Source organism: Bos grunniens, chromosome 15 (assembly GCF_055505025.1).
Source record: "Bos grunniens cultivar Pamir isolate PY7600 chromosome 15, Bosgru_T2T1.0, whole genome shotgun sequence".
NCBI lineage: Eukaryota > Metazoa > Chordata > Mammalia > Artiodactyla > Bovidae > Bos > Bos grunniens.
The window spans coordinates 21,172,500-21,199,290 of record NC_141179.1 but is presented as its reverse complement, the minus strand read 5'-3'; the positions used below and the strand labels follow the sequence as shown (position 1 = coordinate 21,199,290).

Here is a 26,791-nt window from a genome sequence, read left to right as displayed (position 1 = left end):
GAAGGCTAACAGAATTTGATTACAGGACTTCCACAGGACTGGGGGAAACAGAGAAAGAAAAAACTTTAAAAAGACTTGGAGACAATTCACAAATTAATATATATGAATGACCAATAAGAACATGAATGTTCAACATTATTAGTCATCAGAGAAATGCAAATTAAAATCTTATTGAGATGCTACTATATATCCACTAGAATGACCAAAATTTAAAAGATTAACAGTGCCAAATGTTGATATGGTTGTGAAGTAACTAGAATTATCCTGCAATATTAAGTTTAAAAATTGCAGAGGAAGGAACACTTTTGAACTCATTCTGTGAGGCCACCATCACCCTGATACCAAAACCAGACAAAGATATCACACACAAAAAGGAAACTACAGATCAGTATTACTGAAGAATGTAAACAGAGAAATCCTCAAGAAAGTACTAAACTGAATCCAGCAACTCATTAAAAGAATCATACATCATGGTCAAGTGGAATTTATCTTAAGAATACAAAGATTTTTTTCAATATCTACAAATCAGTATGAAACACCACATGAATAAAGTGAAGGATAAAAACCATATAATCATTTCAATAGACACAGAAAAATTATTGACAAAATTCAATGCCTGTTTATGATTGAAAAACTCTTCAGAAAGTGTGCAAAGGGAACTTGTGTTGCTGTATAGTCACTAAATCATGTCCAGCTCTTTGTGACCCCATGGACTGTAGCTTCCCAGGCTCCTCTGTCCATATTTCCCAGGCAACCATACTGGAGTGGGTTGCCATATCCCTCTCAGGGAATCTTCCCAACCCATGAATAGGACTCCTGTCTCCTCCATTGGCAGGTGGATTCTTTACTGCTGAGCCACCAGGAAAGCCAAATGTAACTTACCTCGACATAATAAGGGCCATATACAACAAACTCACAGCAAGCATCATTATTACTGGTGAAAAACTGAGAGCATTCTTAAGATTAGGAACAAGACAAGGATGTCCACTCTCCCCAGTATTATTCAATATAATTTTGGAAGTCATAGTGACAGCAAGCAGAGGAGAAAAAGAAAGGAATCCATATTGGAAAAGTTAAACTGTCACTGTTTGGAGATAACATGATACTATACATAGAAAATTCTGAAGATGCTACCAGAAAACTACTAGAGCTCATTGATGAATTTACAAAGTTGCAGGATATAAAATTAACACACAGAAATCTCTTGCATTCTTATACACTAACAATGAAAGATCAGAAAATCAGAGAAACAACCCCACTCACCATCATATTAAAAAGAATAAAATGCCTAGGAATAAAACTACCTAATGATGCAAGACTTCTACTCAGAAAACTGTAAGATACTGCTGAAAGAATTGAAGATGATGTAAACAGATGGAGAGATAGACCATGTCTATTGATTGGAAGAATCAATATTGTGAAAATGACTGTAGTACCCAAAGCAATCTACAGATTTAATGTAAGTCCTATCATATTACTAAGATCATTTTCCATTACATTAGAACAAAAAATTTTGCAAATAACCAAAACAGTCTTGAGAAAGAAAAATGGAGCTGAGGGAATCAACCTTTCTGACTTTAGACTATATTACAAAGCTACAGTCATCAAGACAATATGGTACTGGCAGAAAAAAAAGAAATATGAATCAATGGAACAGGGTAGAAAGTCCAGAGGTAAAATAAACCCACACACTTAGGGCCACTTAGTCTATAACAAAGGAGGCAAGAAGATGCAATGGACAAAAGACAGTTTTTTCAAAATATGGTGCTGGGAAAACTGGACAGCTACATGTAAAAAGCATGAAATTAGAACATTCCCTAACACCATACACAAAAATAAACTCACAGTAGATTAAAGACATAAATGATAGGCCAGACACTATAAAACTGTTAGAAGGAAAACTTAGGCACAACACTCTTTGGCATGGATCACAGCAAGATCTTTTTCAGTCCACCTCCTAGAGTAAAGAAAATAAAAACAAAAATAAACAAGTGGGACTTGAAAGCTTTTACACAGCAAAAGAAACCATAAACAAAATGAAAAGACAACCCTCAGAATGGGAGGAAATAATTGCAAGTGAAACAACTGATGAGATTAATCTCCAAAATATACAAATACTTTATGGAACTCAACATAAAAAGCAAACAACCCCATCAGAAAATGGCAGAAGATCTAAACAGACATTTCTCCAAAGAATACATACAGATGGCCAACAAACATATCAAAAGATGGCTCAGCATCACTTTTTCATTAAGTAAATGCAAATTACAGCTACAATGAGGTATTACCTCACACCAATAAGAATGACCATCTCAAAAAATCTACAGGCAATAAATGCTGGCAAAGGTATGGAGAAAAGCATGACTCTCCTAAACCATTGGTGGGAATGTAAATTAGTAAAGCTACTGTGGTGAACAGTATGGAGGTTTCTTTAAAAAGTAAAGGCAGAGTTGCCATGTGATCCGGCAATCCCACTCCTGGGCATCTATCCAGAGAAAACCATGATTCAAACAGATACATGCACCCCAGTGTTCACTGAAGCACTATTTACATTAGCCAGGACACAGAAGCAGACTAAATGTCCATCAACAGAGGAATGGGTAAAGAAGATGTGGTACATATGTACAATGGAGCATTACTCAACCATAGAAAGAATTAAATAATGCCATTTGCAGCAACATGGAAGGACCTAGAGAGTGTCATACTGAGTGACATGAATCAAGGACAAATATGTGATATCACTTATATGTGGAATGTTAAAAACAGTTATCTACAAAACAGAAATAGAGTTACAGATGTAAGTTAACAAGAAAAAGCAGGGAGAGGGATAAATTGGGAGATTGGACTTGTCATATACACACTGCTAAATATAAACAGATAACTGATAAGTACTCAGTATTCTGAGTAGGCCAGGAAATTCTATTCACTCCTCTGTAATGGTTTATATGAGAAAGAATCTAAAAAAGAGTGGATATATGTATATGTGTAACTGATTCTTTTTGCTATACAGCTGAAGTTAGCACAACATTGTAAATCAACTATACTTCAATAAATAAAATATATATATACAAGCAAATCACAGACTAGAAGAAAATACTTGCAAAATTTGACAAAAGATAAATATATATTTATATATGCATATATGCATGTGTATATGTATGTGTGTGTATATATGCATATATGGCAACCCACTCCAATATTCTTGCCTAGAGAATCCTGTGGACAGAGGGGCCTGGTGGGCTGCTCTCCACAGGGTTGCACAGAGTCAGACATGACTGAAGTGACTTAGCATGCATGCATGCCTTGGAGAAGGAAATGGCAACCCACTTCAGTATTCTTGCCTGGAGAATCCCAGGGACAGAGGAGCCTGGTAGGCTGCCGTCTATGGGGTCGCACAGACTGAGTCAGATACGACTGAAGTGATTTAGCAGCAGCAGCAGCAGTATATGTATATCCAGGAGATAGATCCAGGATATATGAAAAATTCCTGATTTCAATAATAAATAAATATGATTTGGAGCAATTCACAAATTAGTATATGTAAATAACCAGTAAGAGCATGGGTATTCAACATTATTAGCCATCAGGAGTGCAAAATAAAATCTTAATGCGACATGCTATATATCCATTAGAATGGCCAAAATATAAAACGTTTACAAATGTTGACATGGTTGTGAAGTAACTGGAATTATCCTGGAATATTGTTGAAAATATAAATTAATATAACCATTTTGGAATACTTACTGGTAGTTTCTTTTTTTTCCTAAAAATAGCATACAGCTATTCTGTGACCCACTGTGAGTTCTTTATTGAAGAAAAATGTAAACATAGGTTATAAAAAAAGACTAGTAGAAGTTTAATAGCAGTTTTACTCATAATAGCTAAAAACTGAAAAGAGCCCAGCTGTCCATCAATAGAATAAATAAGCAAACATGTATTTAAACAGTGGAATACTATTCATCAATATAAAGGAATGAATTGCTAATAAATGTAACAAAAAATACTGAGTTAAAAAATATCTTACACAAAAGAGTATATATAAGTTTCCATTAATATGAAATGCTAGAATAGGCAAAATTTCAGAGGGGAAAAAAATCATAATAATGGTTGCCTTAGGACTGATGGAGTAAGGATTAACTGTTGTAAGGAGTTTGAGGGATCTGGGGGTTGATGAATGAAAAAGCTATTATCATTGGACAGGTTTGCATAAGAAAAGTCCTCACAGCATGAGACTAGCTAGAGGCTTCTGGCCAAAAGAGAAGGAGGGCAAAGGAGTCCTGAGGTGAAGGAGACTGCAGTGACTGTCTCTGGAAGTTACATGTCTAAGTGATGTTGCTACTATCTCTGATAGTCACTACTATAGTAGTGACTTCAGGTCTTAAAACCCCAATCTCTATCTTATCAATGGCTAGAAGATGTTCAGTGTTGTTTTGTGGAATATACAAAGCAGGCAAGCTATAGTCCAGGTTCGATGCACGATACTGGATGCTTGGGGCTAGTGCACTGGGACGACCCAGAGGGATGGTATGGGGAGGGAGGAGGGAGGAGGGTTCAGGATGGGGAACACATGTATACCTGTGGTGGATTCATTTTGATATTTGGCAAAACTAATACAATTATGTGAAGTTTAAAAATAAAATTAAATTAAAAATAAATAAATAAAAGTCTGCTTGTTTGGGGTCATTTTTTTTTAATAATTGAGTGTATAAAAATGTTGGTTTATACAACATTTAGTTGGAGCTAATGGATCTCAGCCTTCAATGAAGAAATAACTCAGGCCAATACATAGAAGCCATCTTTATCTAATATAACAACTGAAAAGGAATAAGAGGAAAAATTTTTGGAGTGATGATAATGTTCTACATCTTGATAAGGGTTTAAATCACACAAGTGAATACATTTGTCAACACTCATGAAATATATACCTAGAATTTTACATTTCATTGTACATGATATGCATGCTAAAATACTCAGGGTGAAATGTACTGCTGTATCGGTTTGTACTGAAACACCAAAAATCAAATGGGTTAATAGATAGTTGGATAGATATGTGATAAAGTAAGTATAGTAAAATTTTAATAGTAGAATCTAGGTTGGGATATATATATGTTTATTATAAAAATTTTTTGCTTTTTGTTTAAAAAAGTTTATAATGAGATATTGAGGCCTACCAGATCGAAATAGACTAAACATAACAAGAAGTACTGCGTAAAAAAATATCTTACACAAAGGAGTATGTGTAAGTTTTCATTACTATGAAAAGGGACCTGTTAGGAAACTATGCCATTGCATTAAAAAATAGAGAGAGAGCTTTGTATTTCTTGACCAATTTTAAAATATAATCTCTGTAGAAACAATCCTATGTTTGATCATTTGACTGAAGATGTGTGGTGTTTGCTCTTTTACAGAGAAAGTCCTTCTGCTAGCCTGGACACATGTGCATTTCTGTCATCATTTGTGTGCTCCAGTAGGACTCTGCTTATTGATGGCCGTGTAGAACTCAAGAGAGGCCTGCAGAGGCAGGAGCGGCATCTTTTCCTGTTCAATGATCTGTTTGTTGTGGCCAAAATCAAGTAAGTATACTGGATACTCTCTCCTGGTTTATCATTATAAAATTGCCTTTCCACTAACAAAGATAACCTTTCTTTTCCATATCACTATAAGAATATGTGGCCTCTATTACCATAACTAATGTCTGAAGTGAGTTTTATGTTTGTTTTGTTTTTGAAAAAATGTTTCAATAGTTTACTCATCTAACAAGTGTTCATTTAAGTCCCGCTCTGTGCCATGCTCTGAATAAATATAGGGGAAACAGTGAAGAAGGTGATGGATATGGTCCCTGCTTTCCTGATGCTTTCATTTATAATGTGGATGGGGGGTGGAAATTACAAATTGTGCTTAGTGCCATGAAGAAAATAGGGTGAAGTGAAATATGTGATATATGTTAGGTAGGAAGAATAAAATCAATAAAGAATGAAAAATGACTAGCCATTCGGATATTAGGAGGGTGGGTATTCTAAGTAGAAGTAATAGCAGGTACAAAGCAGGCCGGGAAAGTTTGGCCCTTTGGAGTTGAAAGAAGGCCTATGTCACTGGAGCATAATAAGCAGGAAGAGAGTAATATAAATTGATATTGGAGAAATAGACAAGGATCGAGTTATCAGGACCTTTGTTGGCTGCATGAATTATCTATTGCCATATAACAAAGTATCCCAAAAGGTAACAGTTTATGACTACAAACGTCTTACATATTTTCTCCGAGTCAAGAATCTGGGAATTGTTTAGCCAGGTGTTTCTGGCTCAAGGGCCCTAATGAGGTTACAGTAGAGCTGTTGACCAGGTTTATAGTCATCTCAGAGCTTGAATGAATAGTCTTCAAACCTCCTAGATCACTCATGTGGATTCTGGCCATCCTCAGTTCCACAGTGGCTCCTGGCCAGAGGCTATAGTTCTTTTCCATGGAGGTCTCTCCACAGAGCTGCTCTTAACATGGAATTGTTTCCTTTAAAGTGAAAGATCCAAGGGAGTGAAGAAGAGAGTGTTGAAGGGAGTGTGTGTGTTCAGTCGCTTCAGGGTCCTTTGGTCCTTTGCGACCCCAAGGACCATAGCCACCAGGCACTTCTGTCCATGGGATTTCCCACCAAAAATATTGAAGTGGGTTGCCATGCCCTCCTCCAGGGGATCTTCCCAACCCAAGGATCGAACCTGTGTCTCCTACATCTCCTGCATTGCAGGTGGATTTTTTACATTCTGAGCCATTGAGAAAGCCCTGTTGAAGGGAGAGAATGCTTAAAATAGAAGCTGCAGTCCTTTATAACCTAATTTTAAAAATCATTTCTAATGTAGGCTATTGGCCACACAGAATACTGGGAAGCCAGTATCTTTGGGGGCTATCTTGGTAGGCCATGGTAGAAGTTTACATTTTATTCCAATGGTTTTAATTAGGGGAGTAGCATAAAGGGGTACATATTTTTTTTAACACTTTTTAAATACTCTTCTGGCTATAGTAGATAATGGATTAGAGGGTAGACAGGAGTAGAAACAAGGAGACTGGACTGGAGTCCTGATGAGAGATAATGGAGGCTTTATCTAAAAAAATGCCAGTTAAAAAAAGGATGCAGACATATTTGAATATACTTTCAGTTCAGTTCAGTTGCTCACTTGTATCCAACTCTTTATGACCCATGGACTGCAGCATGCCAGGCTTCCCTGTCTATCACCAACTCCCAGATCTCGCTCAAATTCATGTCCATTTAGTCAGCGATTCCATCTAACCATCTCATCCTCTGTTGTCCCCTTCTCCTTCTGCCTTCAATCTTTCACAGCATCAGGGTCTTTTCTAATGAGTCAGTTTTTTGCATCAGGTGGCCAAAGTATTGGAGCTTCAGAGTCAACATCAGTCCTTCCAATGAATACTCAGGATTGATTTCCTTTAGGATGGACTGGTTTGATCCCCTTGCAGTCTAAGGGACTCTCCAAGAGTCTTCTCCAACAGCACAGTTCAAAAGTATCAGTTCTTTGACACTCAGCATTCTTTATACTCCAACTCTCACATCCATACATGACTACTGGAAAAACCATAACCTTGACTAGACGGACCTTTGTTGGCAAAGTAATGTCTCTGCTTTCTAATAGGCTGTCTAGATTTGCTGCAGCTTTCCTTCCAAGGAGCAAGCATCTTTTAATTTCATGACTGCCATCACTATCTGCAGTGATTTTGGAGCCCCCAGTAATAAAGTCTGTACTGTTTCCATTGTTTCCCCATCTATTTTCCATGAAGTGATTGATGGGATCAGATGCCATGATCTTCGTTTTTTTAATGTTGAGTTTTAAGTCAACTATTTCACTCTCCTCTTTCACTTTGATTAAGAGGCTCTTTAGTTCCTCTTCACTTTCTTCCATAAGGGTAGTGTGATTTGCATGTCTGAGGTTATTGATATTTCTCCCAGCAATCTTGATTCCAGCTTGTGCTTCATCCAGCCTCGCATTTCGCATGATGTAATCTGCATATGACTTAAATAAGCAAGGTGACAATATATAGCCTTGGTGTACCCTTTTCCCAATTTGGAACCAGTCTGTTGTTCCATGTCCAGTTCTAATTTGCTTCTTGACCTGCATACAGATTTCTCAGGAGGCAGGTAAGGTGGTCTGGTACTCCCATCTCTTGAAGAATTTTCCACAGTTTGTTGTGATCCACACAGTCAAAGGCTCTGGCATAGTCAATAAAGCAGAAGTAGATGTTTTTCTGGAACTCTCTTGCTTTTTCAGTGATCCAGCAGATGTTGGCAATTTGATCTCTGGTTCCTCTGCCTTTTCTAAATCCAGCTTGAACATCAGGAAGTTCTCAATTCACGTACTGTTGAAGCGTAGCTTCGAGAATTTTCAGCATTACTTTGCTAGCATGTGAGATGAGTGCAATTGTGTGGTAGTTTGAGAATTCTTTGGCATTGCCTTTCTTTGGGATTGGGATGAAAACTGACCTTTTCCAGGCCTGTGGCCACTGCTGAGTTTTCCAAATTTGCTGGCATATTGAGTGCAGCACTTTCACAGCATCATCATTCAGGATTTGAAATAGCTCAACTAGAATTCCATCACCTCCACTAGCTTTGTTTGTAAGGATACTTCCTAAGGCCCACTTAACTTTGCATCCAGGATGTCTGGCTCTAGGTCAGTGATCACACCATCATGATTATCTGGGTCGTGAAGATCTTTTTGTATAGTTCTTCTGTGTATTCTTGCCACCTCTTCTTAATATCTTCCTCTTCTGTTAGGTCCATATAATCTCTGTCCTTTATTGTGCCCATCTTTGCAGGAAATGTTCCCTTAGTGTCTCTAATTTTTTTGAAGATAACTCTAGTCTTTCCCATTGTGTTGTTTTCCTGTATTTCTTTGCATTGATCATTTAAGAAGGCTTTCTTATCTCTCCTAGCTATTCTTTGGAACTCTGCATCTAGAGGAACATATCTTTCCTTTTCTCCTTTGCCTTTTGCTTCTCTTCTCATATACTTTCAGTTCAGTTCAGTCACTCAGTCGTGTCCGACTCCTTGCGACCCCATGAATCGCAGCACGCCAGGCCTCCCTGTCCATCACCAACTCCCAGAGTTCACCCAGACTCAAGTGCATCAAGTCAGTGATGCCATCCAGCCATCTCATCCTCTGTCGTCCCCTTCTCCTCCTGCCCCCAATCCCTCCCAGCATCAGAGTCTTTTCCAGTGAGTCAACTTTTCGCATGAGGTGGCCAAAGTGCTGGAGTTTCAGCTTTAGCATCATTCCTTCCAAAGAAATCCCAGGGTTGATCTCCTTCAGAATGGACTGGTTGGATCTCCTTGCACTCCAAGGGACTCTCAAGAGTCTTCTCCAACACCACAGTTCAAAAGCATCAATTCTTCAGCACTCAGCCTTCTTCACAGTCCAACTCTCACATCCATACATGACCACTGGAAAAACCATAGCCTTGACTAGAAGGACCTTTGTTGGCAAAGTAATGTCTCTGCTTTTGAATATGCTATCTAGGTTGGTCATAACTTTCCTTCCAAGGAGTAAGTGTCTTTTAATTTCATGGCTGCAGTCACCATCTGCAGTGATTTTGGAGCCCAAAAAAATAAAGTCTGACACTGTTTCCCCATCTATTTCCCATGAAGTGGTGGGACCGGATGCCATGATCTTCATTTTCTGAATGTTGAGCTTTAAGCCAACTTTTTCACTCTCCACTTTCACTTTCAGCAAGAGGCTTTTTAGTTCCTATTCACTTTCTGCCATAAGGGTGGTGTTATATGCATATCTGAGGTTATTGATATTTCTCCCAGCAATCTTGATTCCAGCTTGTGCTTCTTCCTGTCCAGCATTTCTCATGATGTACTCTGCATATAAGTTAAATAAGCAGGGTGACAATATACAGCCTTGACGTACTCCTTTTCCTATTTGGAACTAGTCTGTTGTTCCATGTCCAGTTCTAACTGTTGCTTCCTGACCTGCATACAAATTTCTCAAGAGGCAGGTCAGGTGGTCTGGTATTCCCATCTCGTTCAGAATTTTCCACAGTTTCTTGTGATCCACACAGTCAAAAGCTTTGGCATAGTCAATAAAGCAGAAAGAGGTACCCAAAAGAATTCATTTTTACTCAACATTAAATGCCAGTGCAATTAACATCCAACCTTGAACATGAAAGCTATACCTTGCTCTAATCCCTTTCTCGTTGTTTTATGAAATATCATAAAATAGTAGTTTATCAAATCCAGTATCTCGTCAAAGAGACTTTGGTCACTGGAGAAGAGTTTGCTTTTTTCTACTATCTGTACCCTCACATTTAAGTTATGCTATGTGATAAATAAGATGTGAATGGGGAGGTAATCAAGACTGTGGGTTAGAAAGATGCTGAGCTCACCTACCCCCATCAACACATGAAAAGTACATCTTAATGTGAAGGACTTCTCACTGAAAAGTACCTAGAGACCAGCAGAAAGGCCCTTTGGCAACCAAGGCTGTGAAGAAAGATCCACAGGAGTCATAAAGGAAGGGAGGGAAACAATGAGGTCAGGACACACATCCCTAAGAATGTACAGAGAAGAGGAGGGGTAAATCATGAGCTTGCATATCCTTCCTGGGGGTTTAGGAGTGTGAACCACATACTGGGCACACCAGCCAGCACTGGGAAGATAAGTCCCCTTAGCTGGTTTGAAAACCACTGACTGACAGGAGGGTGTAAGAGACTAAGACTCCCATATTTGAAGAACATGGACACACTCTTGTTTACTCTCAGAACAAGGCAAAGGAAGCAGGTTAAAACTACCTAGTGCTCTGACAGTAATGGACACCTCGGCATTGCCTCTAGCTCTTGTGCAAATACCAACTAGGATATAGGCTAATATTGCCAAAGCAAGTGTGCACTTTTGAGGGACAGAGCCAACTCAGACCCAGCACTGCAGTTAAATGTGGCAGGGACGTTTATTGCTGGCACTCACGGAAGGCAGTGGATCAGGAGCTGTCTGCAGATCTGACTGGCATGCTGGAGCCATCCCAGTGCATGGCCTAGTTGCACCAGCCGCCTGCTCTAACCCCTCTTTCTGCGTTCCTACTCCCCTCTGCAGTGAAGGTACTATGGCTAGGAGAGGGGAGAATACATACTTAGAGGGACCAGAACAAGCTCATATCTGACCTTCAGGGTTTCTGCCCGAACACTTTGGACCTGACCCTGCCACCAGTAAGATGGTGATGGCCACTGAACATAGTAAAAGCCCCAATTCACACTTGGCTCTGGCTTTAGCCCCTCAATTTCTACCCCTACCTTTTACCAAGGTGATAGATGCCAGCACCCAGGGGGATGATACAACCTGTGCTCAGTTGAGATCCAGCTCTCCCACCAAAGCCATTGGGAATACACAGACTTGAATAGGCTTGAATAGTGATGCTCCCACACAAGGACACATCTTCAAGACTGGGATAGGTAATTATTCACCACATTTCATAGAGACAGAAAGTTAACCAAAATGAAAAGAAAGAAGAATTTGTTTCAAACAAAAGAACAAGAAAAAACTTTTAAAAAACAACTAGAGGATAGATGAACACAGTGAGAATTTTGACAAGGAAGTGGGAAATGTAAACAATACTGGTCAGAGTTCAAGAATACAATAACTGAAATGAAAAGCAGACTAGAAGGAATTAACAGCAGACTATGATACAAAAGAAGGCATTACTGATCTTGAAAATAGAATAACAAAAATCATCAATCAAAAAAAAAATTAGAAAATAATGGCATTTAAAAGAAACTGTGGGAAAACAGCAAGCATAATAACATTTGCATTATGGTGGTTCCAAGGAAAAGACAGAAAGGGGACAAAAATGTATTTGTGGAAATTATGGCTGAACACTTCCCAAACCCGAAGGAGGAAACAAATAACCAGGTTCAAGAAGCAGAGTCCCAAATCAGATGAAACCAAAGAGACTCACACTAAGACATGTTACATTAAAATGGCAAAAATAAGGCATCAAGAGAAAAACAAAGTGTCACATACAAGGGGACCCCCATAAGGCTATCACCTGATTCTTTTCTACAGAAATTTTGCAGGCCAGAATAGAGTGGCATGATACAGTTAAAGTGCTCAGAGGGAAAAACCTGCAGCCTAGAATACTACCCATCAGATGGTCATTCAGAATTGAAGAAAAGACAAAGAACACAGGCAAGCAAAAACTAAGAGTTCACCAATACTAACTTGACTCTGAAACGTGTTAAAGAGTCTTCTCTTAGTAGAAAAGAAAGTACCATAGTAAGATGTAACAAATTATGGAAAAGGAAATATACAATGAGTGAAAGAAAATATACAGTAAAGGCTGTGGATCAGTGACTTAGATAGTACTAAGTTTAAAGGACAAAAATCATAAAAATCAAGTATAACTGAAATAAACAGTTAAGGTGAAAAAACGGGAAATAGAACTGCCATATAACCCAGCAATCCCACCACTAGGCATACACATTGAGGAAACTGGAATTGAAAGAGATACATGTATCCCAATGTTCATTGCAGCACTGTTTACAATAGCTAGGACATGGAAACAACCTAGATGTCCATCGACAGATGACTGGATAAAGAAGTGGTACATATACACAATGGAATATTACTCAGCTATTAAAAAACACACACACATTTGAATCAGTTCAAATGAGAGAGACAAAATTGGAGCTTATTATACAGAGTGAAGTAAGTCAGAAAGAGAAACACCAATGCAGTATATTGACACATATATATGGAATTTAGAAATATGCTAATGACAACTCATATGCAAGACAGCAAAAGAGACACAGATGTAAAGAACACATTTTGGACTATGTGGGAGAAGGCGAGGGTGGGATGATTTGAGAGAATAGCATTGAAACATGTATATCACCATATGTAAAATAGAGGACCAGTGCAAGTTCGATGCATGAAACAGGGCACTTAAAGCTGGTGCTCTGGGACAACCCAGAGGGATGGGGGAAACATGTGCATCCATGGCTGGTTCCTGTCGATGTATAGCAAAATCCACAATATTATAAAATAATTAGCCTCAAAGTAAATTAATTTTTTTAAATAAACAATTAAGGGATAAGTATGTTGGAGAAGACTCCTGAGAGTCCCTTGGACTGCAAGGAGATCCAACCAGTCCATTATAAAGGAGATCAGCCCTGGGTGTTTTTTGGAAGGAATGTTGCTAAAGCTGAGACTCCAGTACTTTGGCCACCTCATGCGAAGAGTTGACTCATTGGAAAAGACTCTGATGCTGGGAGGGATTGGGGGCAGGAGGAGAAGGGGATGACAGAGGATGAGATGGCTGGATGGCATCACTGACTCAATGCACGTGAGTCTGGGTGAACTCTGGGAGTTGGTGATGGACAGGGAGGCCTGGCGTGCTGCGATTCATGGGGTCACGACTGAGCAACTGAACTGAACTGATGAGCTTGTAAAAGATGACAAAAAACAAAGTGTGGGGAAAGAAGAAAAATATAGATTTTTTTAGTCTGTGTTTACACTTAAATGACTATAGATTAAAATAAGTAGGTACAGGGGGCGGTCCTAAGATGGAGGAGGAATAGGACAGGGAGACCACTTGCTCCCCAACAAATTCATCAAAAGAACATTTGAACACTGAGTAAATTCCACAGAACAACTTCTAAATGCCGACAGAGGACATTAGGCACCCAGAAAAGCAGCCCATTGTCTTCGAAAGGAGATGTTTTATCAATGGTGTTATATAAATGGAGAAGTCTTGAGGCTACTGTAAAACTAAGACTGAAAACCAGAAGCAGGAGGCTTAAGTCCAAATCCTGAGAACACCAGAGAACTCCTGACTCCAGGGAACATTAATCGACAGGAGCTCATCAAACGCCTCCATACCTACACTGAAACAAAGCACCACCCAAGGGCCAACAAGTTCCAAAGTAAGACATACCACACAAATTCTCCAGCAGCACAGGAACATAGCCCTGAGCTTCAATATTCAGGCTTCCCAAAGTCACTCCAAACCCATTGACATCTCATAACTCATTACTGGACACTTAATTGCACTCCAGAGAGAAGAAATCCAGCTCCACCCACCAGAACACCTACACAAGCTTCCCTAACCAGGAAACCTTGACAAGCCACCCATACAACCCCACCCACAGCAAGGAAACTCCACAATAAAGAGAACCCCACAAACTGCCAGAATACAGAAAGGCCACCCCAAACTCAGCAATATAAACAAGATGAAGAGACAGAGGAATACCCAGCAGGTAAAGGAACAGTATAAATGCCCACCAAACCAAACCAAAGAGGAAGAGATTGGGAACCCACCTGATAAAGAATTCTGAATAATGATAGTGAAAATGGATCCAAAATCTTGAAATCAAAATGGAATCACAGATAAATAGCCTGGAGACAAGGGTTGAGAAGATGCAAGAAAGGTTTAACAAGGACCTAGAAGAAATAAAAAAGAGTCAATATATAATGAATAATGCAATAAATGAGATCAAAAACACTCTGGAGGGAACCAACAGTAGAATAACAGAGGCAGAAGATAGGATTAGTGAGGTAGAAGATAGAATGGTAGAAATAAATGAATCAGAGAGGAAAAAAGAAAAACGAATTAAAAGCAATGAGGACAATCTCAGAGACCTCTGGGACAATGTTAAATGCCCCAACATTCGAATCATAGGAGTCCCAGAAGAAGAACACAAAAAGAAAGACCATGAGAAAATACTTGAGGAGATAATAGTTGAAAACTTCCCTAAAATGGGGAAGGAAATAATCACCCAAGTCCAAGAATCCCAGAGAGTCCCAAACAGGATAAACCCAAGGCAAAACACCCCAAGACACATATTAATCAAATTAACAAAGATCAAACACAAAGAACAAATATTAAAAGAAGCAAGGGAAAAACAACAAATAACACACAAGGGGATTCCCATAAGGATAACAGCTGATTTTTCAGTCGAAATTCTTCAAGCAAGAAGGGAATGGCAGGACATACTTAAAGTGATGAAAGAAAATAACCTACAGCCCAGATTACTGTACCCAGCAAGGATCTCATTCAAATATGAAGGAGATATCAAAAGCTTTACAGACAAGCAAAAGCTGAGAGAATTCAGCACCACCAAACCAGCTCTCCAACAAATGCTAAAGGATCTTCTCTAGACAGGAAACACAAAAAGGGTGTATAACCTCGAACCCAAAACAATAAAATAAATGGCAACGGAATCATACTTATCAATAACTACCTTAAACGTAAATGGGTTGAATGCCCCAACCATAAGACAAAGACTGGCTGAATGGATACAAAAACAAGACCACTACCTATATATGTTGTCTACAAGAGACCCACCTCAAAACAAGGGACACATACAGACTTAAAGTGAAGGGCTGGAAAAACATATTCCATGCAAACAGAGACCAAAAGAAAGCAGGGGTAGCAATACTAATATCAGATAAAATAGGCTTTAAAACAAAGGCTGTGAAAAGAGACAAAGAAAGACACTACATAATCATCAAAGGATCAATCCAAGAAGAAGATATAACAATTATAAATATATATGCACCCAATATAGGAGCACCGCATAAGACAAATGCTAACAAGTATGAAAGGGGAAATTAACAATAACACAATAATAGTGGGAGACTTTAATATCCCACTCACACCTATGGATATATCAATCAGAAAATTAACAAGGAAATACAAACTTTAAATGATACAGTAGACAGTTAGACCTAATTGATATCTATAGGACATTTCACCCGAAAACAATGAATTTCACCTTTTTCTCAGGTGCACAAGGAACCCTCTCCAGGATAGATCACATCCTGGGCCGTAAATTCTAAACTTGGTAAATTCAAAAAAATTGAAATCATTCCAAGCATCTTTTCTGACCACAATGCAGTAAGGTTAGATTTCAATTACAGGATAAAAACTATTAAAAATTCCAACATATGGAGGATGAACAACATGCTGCTGAAAAACCAACAAATCACAGAAGAAATCAAAAAAGAAATCAAAATATGCATAGAAACGAATGAAAAATGAAAACACAACAACCTGTGGGACACTGTAAAAGCAGTGCTAAGGAGAAGGTTCATAGCAATACAGGCATACCTCAAGAAACAAGAAAAAAGTCAAATAAATAACCTAACCCTACACCTAAAGCAACTAGAAAAGGAAGAAATGAAGAACCCCAGGGTTAGTAGAAGGAAAGAAATCTTAAAAATTAGGGCAGAAATAAATGCAAAAGAAACAAAAGAGACCATAGCCAAAATCAACAAAGCCAAAAGCTGGTTCTTTGAAAGGATAAATAAAATTGACAGACCATTAGCCAGACTCATCAAGAAACAAAGGGAGAAAAATCAAATCAATAAAATTAGAAATGAAAATGGAGAGATCACAACAGACAACACAGAAATACAAACGATCATAAGAGACTACTATCAACAATTATATGCCAATAAAATGGACAACGTGGAAGAAATGGACAAATTCTTAGAAAAGTACAACTTTCCAAAACTCGACCAGGAAGAAATAGAAAATCTTAACAGACCCATCACAAGCACGGAAATTGAAACTGTAATCAAAAATCTTCCAGCAAACAAAAGCCCAGGTCCAGACGGCTTCACAGCTGGATTCTACCAAAAATTTAGAGAAGAGCTAACACCTATCCTGCTCAAACTCTCCCAGAAAATTGCAGAGGAAGGTAAACTCCAAACTCATTCTATGAGGCCACCATCACCCTAATACCAAAACCCGACAAAGATCCCACAAAAAAAGAAAACTACAGGCCAATATCACTGATGAACATAGATGCAAAAATCCTTAACAAAATTCTAGCAATCAGAATCCAACAACACATTAAAAAGATCATACACCATGACCAAGTGGGCTTTATCCCAGGGATGCAAGGATTCTTCAATATCCTCAAATCAATCAGTGTAATACACCACATTAACAAATTGAAAAATAAAAGCCATATGATTATCTCAATAGATGCAGAGAAAGCCTTTGACAAAATCCAACATCCATTTATGACAAAAACTCTCCAGAAAACAGGAATAGAAGGAACATACCTCAACATAATACAAGCTATATATGACAAACCCACAGCAAACATTATCCTCAATGGTGAAAAATTGAAAGCATTTCCCCTAAAGTCAGGAACAAGACAAGGGTGCCCACTGTCACCATTACTATTCAACATAGTTTTGGAAGTTTTGGCCACAGCAATCAGAGCAGAAAAAGAAATAAAAGGAATCCAAATTGGAAAAGAAGAAGTAAAACTCTCACTGTTTGTAAATGACATGATCCTCTACATAGAAAACCCTAAAGACTCTACCAGAAAATTACTAGAGCTAATCAATGAATACAGTAAAGTTGTAGGATATAAAATCAGCACACAGAAATCCCTTGCATTCCTATACACTAATAGTGAGAAAATAGAAAGAAATTAAGGAAACAATTCCATTCACCATTGCAATAAAAAGAATAAAATACTTAGGAATATATCTACCTAAAGAAACAAAAGACATATATATAGAAAACTATAAAACACTGGAGAAAGAAATATAAGAGGACACTAATAGATGGAGAAATATACTGTGTTCAAGGATTGGAAGAATCAATATAGTGAAAATGAGTATACTACCCAAGGCAATCTATTGATTCAATGCAATCCCTATCAAGCTACCAACGGTATTTTTCACAGAGCTAGAACAAATAATTTCACAATTTGTATGGAAATACAGAAAACCTTGAAAAGCCAAAGCAATCTTGAGAAAGAAGAATGGAACTGGAGGAATCAACCTGCCTGACTTCAGGCTCTACTACAAAGCCACAGTCATCAAGACAGTATGGTACTGGCACAAAGACAGAAATATAGATCAATGGAACAAAATAGAAAGCCCAGAGATAAATCCACACACCTGTGGACACCTTATCTTTAACAAAGGAGGCAAGAACATACAATGGAGAAAAGACAATCTCTTTAACAACTGGTGTTGGGAAAACTGGTCAACCACACTTGTAAAAGAATGAAACTAGAACACTTTCTAACACCATACACAAAAATAAACTCAAAATGGATTAAAGATCTACACGTAAGACCAGAAACTATAAAACTCCTAGAGGAGAACATAGGCAAAACACTCTCAGACCCACCTCACAGAATATTGGAAATAAAAGCAAAAATAAACAAGACCTAATTAAAATTAAAATCTTCTGCACAACAAAGGAAACTATAAGCAAGGTGAAAAGACAGCCTTTAGAACCGGAGAAAATAATAGCAAATGAAGCAACTGACAAAGAACTAATCTCAAAAATATACAAGCAACTCCTGCAGCTCAATTCCAGAAAAATAAACAACCCAATCAAAAAATGGGCCAAAGAACTAAACAGACTTTTCTCCAAAGAAAACATACAGATGGCTAACAAACACATGAAAAAACGCTCAACATCACTCATTATCAGGGAAATGCAAATCAAAACCACAATGAGGTACCATTTCATGCCAGTCAGAATGGCTGCGATCCAAAAGTCTACAAGCAATAAGTGCTGGAGAGGGTGTGGAGAAAAGGGAACCCTCCTACACTGTTGGTGGGAATGCAAACTAGTACAGCCACTACGGAGAACAGTGTGGAGATTCCTTAAAAAACTGGAAATAGAACTGCCATATGACCCAGCAATCCCACAGCTGGGCATACACATCGAGGAAACCAGAATTGAAAGAGACACGTGTACCCCAATGTTCATTGCAGTGCTGTTTATAATAGCCAGAACATGGAAGCAACCTAGATGTCCATCAGCAGATGAATGGATAAGAAAGCAGTGGTACATCTACACAATGGTGTATTACTCAGCCATTAAAAAGAATACATTTGAATCAGTTCTAATGAGGTGGATGAAACTGGAGCCTATTATACAGACTGAAGTAAGCCATAAAGAAAAACACCAATACAGTATACTAATGCATATATATGGAATTTAGAAAGATGGTAATGATAACCCTGTATGTGAGACAGCAAAAGAGACACAGATGTATAGCAGTCTTTTGGACTCTGTGGGAGAGGGCAAAGGTGGGATGATTTGGGAGAATGGCATTGAAACATGTATAATATCATAGGTGAAACGAATTGCCAGTCCAGGTTTGATGCATGATACAGGATGCTCGGGGCTGGTGCACTGCAATAACCCAGTGGGATGGTATGGGGAGGGAGGTAGAAGGGAGGTTCAGGATGGGGAACTCGTGTACACTCGCGGTCGATTCATGTTGATGTATGGCAAAACCAATACAATATTGTAAAGTAATTAGCCTCCAATTAAAATAAATTTATTTTTAAAAAAATAAAATAAGTAGGTACAAGTCAGTATATGAGCACCATGGTAATCACAAACCAAACACCTACAATAGATAAAAAACACTAAAAACAAAAAAAGTAATACAAACATTCCACTGAAGAAAGTCATCACACCACAAGAAAAAAAGCAAAGAGAAGAAAAAAAGGAACAGCGAACTACAAAACAACCAGAAAACAAGTAACAAAAAGGCATTTTTGTTATCAATAATGACTTTAAATGTGATTGGAAAAAATACATCAAAAAAGTAGACTGACTGATGGGATTCAAAATCCAAGATCCATCTATGTGAACCTGCATGAGACTCACTTCAGAGCTAAAGACACAAACAGCCTGAAAGTGAGGGGATGGAAAGAGATATTTCATGCAAATGGGAAAAAAAGAAAGTTGGAGTAGCAGTACTCATATAGATCAAGTAGACTTTAAAACAAAGCTATTTAACAAAAGACAAAGACAGGCATTATTTTATAATAAAGGGATCAATACAAGAAGAAGATATTATAATGATTGACATACATGGACCCAATACAGAAGCGCCTAAATTTATCAAGCAACTATTAAAAGACATAAGGGAGAAACTAACAATACTACAATAACAGTTGGAGATATTAACACTCCACTTACCTCAAAGGATAGATCGTTCAGACAAAATTATTAAGGCAACAGTGGTTTAAATGGCATAATATACCAGGTGGGCTTAATAGATAGCCACAACACACTCAAAAATCCCTGCAGATGGTGACTGCAGCCATGAAATTAAAAGATGCTTGCTCCTTGGAAGAAAAGCTATGACAAACCTAGATAGCATATTGAAAATTGAGACATTCCTTTGCCAACAAAGGTCCATACAGTCAAAGTCATGGTTTTTCCAGTAGTCACGTGTAAATGTGAGAGTTGGACCATAACGAAGTTTGAGTGCCAAAGAATTAATTCTTATGAACTGTGGTGTTGGAGAAGACTCTTGAGAGTCCCTTGGACTGTGAGGAGATCAAACCAGTCAATCCCAAAGGACATCAGTCTTGAATATTCATTGGAAGGGCTGATGCTAAAGCTAAGTGCCAATACTTTGGCCACTTAATGCAAAAAGCCAACTCATTAGAAAAGACCCTGATGCTGGGAAAGATTGAAGGCAGGAGGAGAATGGGACAACAGAGGATGAGATGGTTGGATGACATCACCAACTGAATGAACAGGAGTTTGAGCAAGTTCCGGGAGATGGTGATGGACAGGGAAGCCTCGTGTGCTGCAGTCCATGGGGTCACAAAGAGTCAGACAGGACTGAGCGACTGAACAACAACAGCATCCTCCAAACAAAACACCAGCAGAATACACCTTTTGATGTACACGTAAAACATTCTCCAGGATAGTTCACATTCTAGGCCAAAATACAAGTGTCAACAGATTTAACAGGAGAGAAGTTATATCAATCATCTTCCAATCACAACTATATGAAACTTGAAATCAATTACAAAAAGAAAAATGGGAAAATCACAGACATGTAGAGAGTAAACAGTGTGCAACAGAAAACCAATGGGCTGATGAAGAAATCAGAAAGTGTCTTGAGATAAATAAAAATGGAAACAGAATGCTTCAGAATTTATGATATGCAGCAGAGTAGTTGTATGTAACTTCCCTGTAGCTCAAATGGTAAAGAACCTGCCTGCAATGCAGGAGTCCAGAGTTTGATCCCTGGTTTGGGAAGTTCCTCTGAAGAAAGGAATGGCAATCCACTCCAGTATTCTTGCCTGGAGAATCCCATGGACAGAGAAGCCTGTCGGGCCACAGTCCGTGGGGTTGCAAAGAGTCACACACGACTGAGTAACTAACACACAGAGTTGTATGGGGAGTTGACATCAGTACAGGCCTTCCTCAGGAAACAAGTAAAATCTCAAATAAACAACCTAACCTGTTTTGGGCTCCAAAATCACTGCAGATGCTGCAGTCCTTCGGGTTGCAAAGAGATAAACGGACTGAGCAACTGAACAGAACTGAACTGATACATAGTGTCAGGTCATCTGCAAATAGCGATAATTTTACTTCTTCATTTCCAACATGGATCCTTGTTATTTCTTTTATAATTGTGTGGCTAGGACTTCCAATACTATGTTAAATAGAAGTGGTTAGAGTGGGTGTCTTTGTCTTGTTACTGATTTAAAAGAAAAAGCTTTCAGCTTTTCAGAGTATTTATGGTGTTAGGTATTGGTCTGTCATAAATAGTATTTATTATGTTGAGATATGTTCTCTCCAGATATGGGGAAAACTTTGATGAGTTTTTTTTTTTTTTTTATCATACATTGATGCTGAATTTTGTCAAATGCTTCTTCATACAGAAGATACACTACTGAGGTGATCATGTGATTTCCATACTTTGTTAATGTGGTATATTGCAATGATTTACTTGCCCATTTTGAACCTATTGAAGATGGATGATATGGCTGGATGGCATCACTGACTCGATGGACGTGAGTCTGAGTCAACTCCGGGAGTTGGTGATGGACAGGGAGGCCTGGCATGCTGTGATTCATGGGGTCGCAAAGAGTTGGACACGACTGAGCGACTGAACTGAACTGAAAGTGTCTATAGTGCTCAAAACAGTCTACAGATTTAATGTAGTCCCTGTCAAAATACACGTGACAATTTTAACAGAACCAAGCAAATAATCCTAAAATTGATACGGAATGACAAGAGATAACATAGCCAAAGCAGTCTTGAGAGGACAACATGATAGGGGTATCATGCTCCCTGTCAGACTAAACTTCAAAACAGTACAATACTATTGTGACTACTCTGTTACTCTGTATATAAACAGTGAGGAAAAGTGTTACTAGGAAAACCTGAGAGCAGGATATAAAAGAATGAAATTAGAATATTCCTTCACAACGTATATAAAAACAAACTCAAAATGGAATAAAGACCTTAGTGTAAGACTGGAAATCATAAAAATCTATAAAAAAAATTCTATAAAAAAACCATAAAAAAAGAAAATTCACAGAACACTCTTCGATGTAAATCATAGCAGTATTTTTTTGGAACTCTCTCCTCAGGCAAAAGAAACAAAAGCAAAAAAATAAACAAGTGGGACCTAATAAAACTTAAAAGCTTTTGCATAGCAAAGGAAGCCATTGACATAATAAAAAGATAATCTACTGAATGGAAGAAATTATTTGCAAGTGATATAACTGACAGGTTAATATCCAGATGAGGTAAATAACATCAGGAAAACAAACAACCCAATTATAAAATTGGAAGATTAACCAAATAAGAAAAAAATTCAAAAAAATAGTTCAAAAAGAATTCCAAAAAAAAGACATTTTTCCAAAGAAAACTTATAGATAGCCAATAGGCACTCAATATCACTAATTATTAGGGAAATGCAAATTAAAACCATGATGAGGTAGCAGCCCACATCTGTCAGAATAGCTGTCATCAGCAAGAACACAAATAACGAATGCTGCAGAGGATATGGAGAAAAGGGAACCGTTGTACACTGTTGGTAAGAATAAACTGGTGCTGACAGTAAGGAAACAGTATGAAGATTCCTCAGAGAAACTAGGACTTGAACTTCCATATGATCTAATAATTGCACACCTGGGTTTATATCCAAGGGAAATGAAAACACTCATATGAAAATATGTAATACATTGACCCCAATATTCATTAGCAGGTTTATTTACAATTGCCATGATATGGGATCTACCTAAGTGTTCATTCACAGATGAATGGAAAAAGAAGATGTGGTATGTATATACTGTGGAATGCTACTCAGCCATAAAAAAGAATGACATTTTCTCATTTGCAATAACATGAATGGACTTGGAGGGTATTGTGCTTACTGAAATAAATTAGATAAGGACAAATACTGTGTGTTATCACTTCCATGTGAAATCTAAAAAGTAAAATGGATATAACAAAACAGAAACAGACTCAAAGATACAAGAGAACTGATGACAACGTTGGTACCAACTATTATTTAAGAGGTACCAACTATTATTTAAGAAATAAATAAGCTACAAGGATATATAGCACAGAGAATATTGTCAATGTTTTATAATAATTTAAAATGCGTACAGTCTATAAAAATGTTGAATCACTATTCTGTACCCATGAAACTAGTTTAATATTGTTAGTCAACTATAGTTCAATTAAAGAATAAGGCATGGGCTTGAGTAAATATTAATACTGCTTTTGCAAGCACTATATTTAATCTGAGCATTATTGATAATAATGGAGATCTCACATTTATTGGAAGCCTGTTAAGTATTTTTCTAGAAAATTTTACCCATATAACTGTTCTGTTGTATAGATAGTATTTTTCTCATTTACAGAAGCTGTTTCTTAAAGAAATTAAGTGACTTTCCCAAGATAACAAGATTAGTAATTAGTTGAGCCCACATTTGAATGTAGGTCTATCATATGTCAAACTCCATGCATTTAATCAATATGAATCGATCAAAATTTCATCCATGCTGTCTCTATAACTTACCTCTTTTTTTTATGGATGTTATACAAGATTCCTCAACCAGTTAGTGTTTGTTCTGTTTTGTTTTTTGCATCAGTCTTTCTCTTGTGATGAGTAAAAGGATCTAACTAATTACTCATCTAACTAATTAAGAAATGATATAGAATGTTTAATGAACTGTTGATCTTTTAAAACCATATGCAAAGATAATAAATGCAAAGCTGTTTCTGAATGTGTTTCCCTTAGGAAAAATTTATTGTGGTGGGAATATTTAACATTGAGATCTACCTTCTAAGCAAATTAAGGGTACAGTACAGTATTGTTCATAGGCACAGTGTTGCACAGCAGCATCTCTAGAATTTATTCATCTTGCATAAATGAAAATGTGTATTCATTAGTTAGCAGCTCCCCGCATTCCACCTTTCCCCAGCCCTTTGCCACCTATATTCCACTTAGGTTCTGTGAGTTTGACTCCCTTAGATACCTCATATAAGTAGAATCATTGTTCTTCTCTGATTGGCTTATTTTATTTAGCATCATGTCCTCTGGGTTCATCCATGTTGTTGCGTATGATAGGATTTCTTAAAGCTGAATGCTGTTCCACTGTATGTATGTGTCGGTGGACATTTAATTCATTTCCACATCTTGTCTATTGTAAATAGTGCTTCATTGAACGTGAAAGTGCTAATATCTCTTCTAGATCCTGATTTCAGTTCTTTGATAAATATACAGAAGTTGGATTGTTGAATTTTTAAGTACTGTCTACATTTGTTGGGGATATTAAAGAGTATGAGTGGTCTAAGTTAATTTTGTGAGGGCGTGAACTCTTTCTCCTTGACATAAAGAAAACGTATATTTGAGGAGATAATCATTACTGTTGAATACTGAATCATTACTGTTGAATACTGACATCAATATAGGATCACTGACTTGATGGGCATAAATTTAAGCAAACTGCAGGAGACAGAGGAGGATAAAGAAGCCTGGTGTGCTGCAGTCCATGGGGTTGCAAAGAGGTGGACTTGACTTAGCGATTGAACAACAAATAAAAGCTGCCATCTTGCAAAACTTTTACCACAATTTTTCAGGAAATTGCTGATTTATACATGTATATATATATATATGTATATCAAACATTTTAATATACTGACAGATCCTTCTTAATATGAGATAATTTATTCTTTCTGAAATAGCAACCAAGAAGTAGTTCCCTGATACACTAAACCTATGTCCTCCCTATCACTTCTCACCCCTGTACGCAGGATTGAGTTGAACCCTGAATCAATTACTTTTTGGAATAAACTAGGTTATTTATTTATTTATTACTCAGTTATAAATAACTGAGTTATTTAGTACTTAATCATATACTTAGTGAACAGATCCACTACCTTATGTTCAGTATTGCCTCAGCTTATCTTCAGACTCCATTTGGAAAGTGCTTTCAGTCCTTAAGTTGATGCTATAGAAATAAACTCAGGGGGGATAAGTAGTTGGCCAACTGCCACATATTTATTTAGTCAAAATAAGTGGATTTTAGTGAGTACAATAATACAGGATGATTTAAAAGTCTTTCTTTGGATAAGGTATTTTATTTACTCCATTTCATGCAGAATGTTGACAATGTTTGCCTAAAATTGTTTTGAGTTTATTGTCATTCTTTTCCATATTGAATTAAAACAACTATTAATATTAAAGCTGGATGCAACCTTAAGGACCACTTTTGATATTCATTAGAAAGGTAAATTAAAATTTATTTTCCTATAGAATTGTGTCTTTACATTTTTTAAAACAATGTTTGAGCATCACTGTATTTAGAAAGAAGTTGATATATCCCCTGTGTTAATATCCTTACAGCACCTATTTGGAATATACAAAAAAGGAAATAAAAGGGCTTCCCAGGTGGCACAGTGGTAAAGAACCCACCTGCCAATGCAGGAGACACAAGAGACACGTGTTTGATCCCTGAGTTGGGAAGATCCCCTGCAGAAGGAAATGGCAACTAGCTCCAGTATTCTTGCCGCAGAAATTCCAGAGACAGAGAAGCCTAATGGGTTACAGTCCATGGGGTCACAATAAGTCAGGCACAACTGAGCATACACAAGGAAATGGAAGTAGTTATTTCATACTCTCTTAAACCATCACTATTCTCATATTCTATTTCCTGAAAGAAATATGGAAGTAATGATGAATTCTCTGTAGGTCAAAAAGATGAGGAGAAAAAAAGTTCCAATTATTAATTCATTACTAATAGGATTACCATCAGATACTTATGGAATATAACATGTTCTCTACCCCAAAATGTATTTACTAGAACATCTCCATCTTGGAATAGAGTGAAATCTAGAATTCATACTTTTAAATTTCTATTGGAATAATCTAATACTATTAAAAATTGAAGTGAAAAATCTGAAGAAACACACTGTGACCCTAAGGTTCTCCATCTGAATATAAATTGAAATGCTAGTTTTAAATATTTTTAAACTAGTACCTCTAGCTTTATGGACATAAATGTTCATGAGATTTGTCCCCCAAGTCCATAAAAAAAGAGTCCCCATCAGAAAGCCTTGTAGGTAAGGAGATTTAGAAGAGTAAGTTTTAAAATTTAGGTCATACCTGAATGGTCTAGTGGTTTTCCCTACTTTCTTCAATTTAAGTCTGAATTTGGCAATAAGGAGTTCATGATCTGAGCAACAGTCAGCTCCCAGTCTTGTTTTTGCTAACTGTATAGAGCTTCTCCATCTTTGGCTGCAAAGACTATAGTCAGTCTGATATAGGTATTGACCATCTAGTGATGTCCATGGGTAGAGTTGTCTCTTGTGTTGTTGGAAGAGATTGTTTGCTATGACCAATGTGTTCTCTTGGCAAAATTCTGTTAGCCTCTGCCCTGCTTCATTTTGTACTCCAAGGCCAAATTTGCCTGTTACTCCAGGTATCTCTTGACTTCCTACTTTTGCATTCCAGTCCCCTATAACAAAAAGGATATCTTTTTTG

General features: G+C 37.5%; 1 protein-coding gene across 9 annotated transcripts in view; it reads left to right on the top strand.

Moving 5' to 3' along the window:
• The window catches only part of ARHGAP20 (Rho GTPase activating protein 20), a 218,335-nt gene that overhangs the window by 114,015 nt on the left and 77,529 nt on the right, over nucleotides 1–26,791 (top strand). For all 9 annotated transcript variants that reach the window (XM_086339118.1, XM_086339117.1, XM_086339119.1 and 6 more), the window contains one exon: nucleotides 5,409–5,573. In XM_086339118.1, the coding sequence (XP_086195244.1) occupies nucleotides 5,409–5,573 (165 nt within the window). The remainder of the gene's footprint in view (nucleotides 1–5,408; nucleotides 5,574–26,791) is intronic.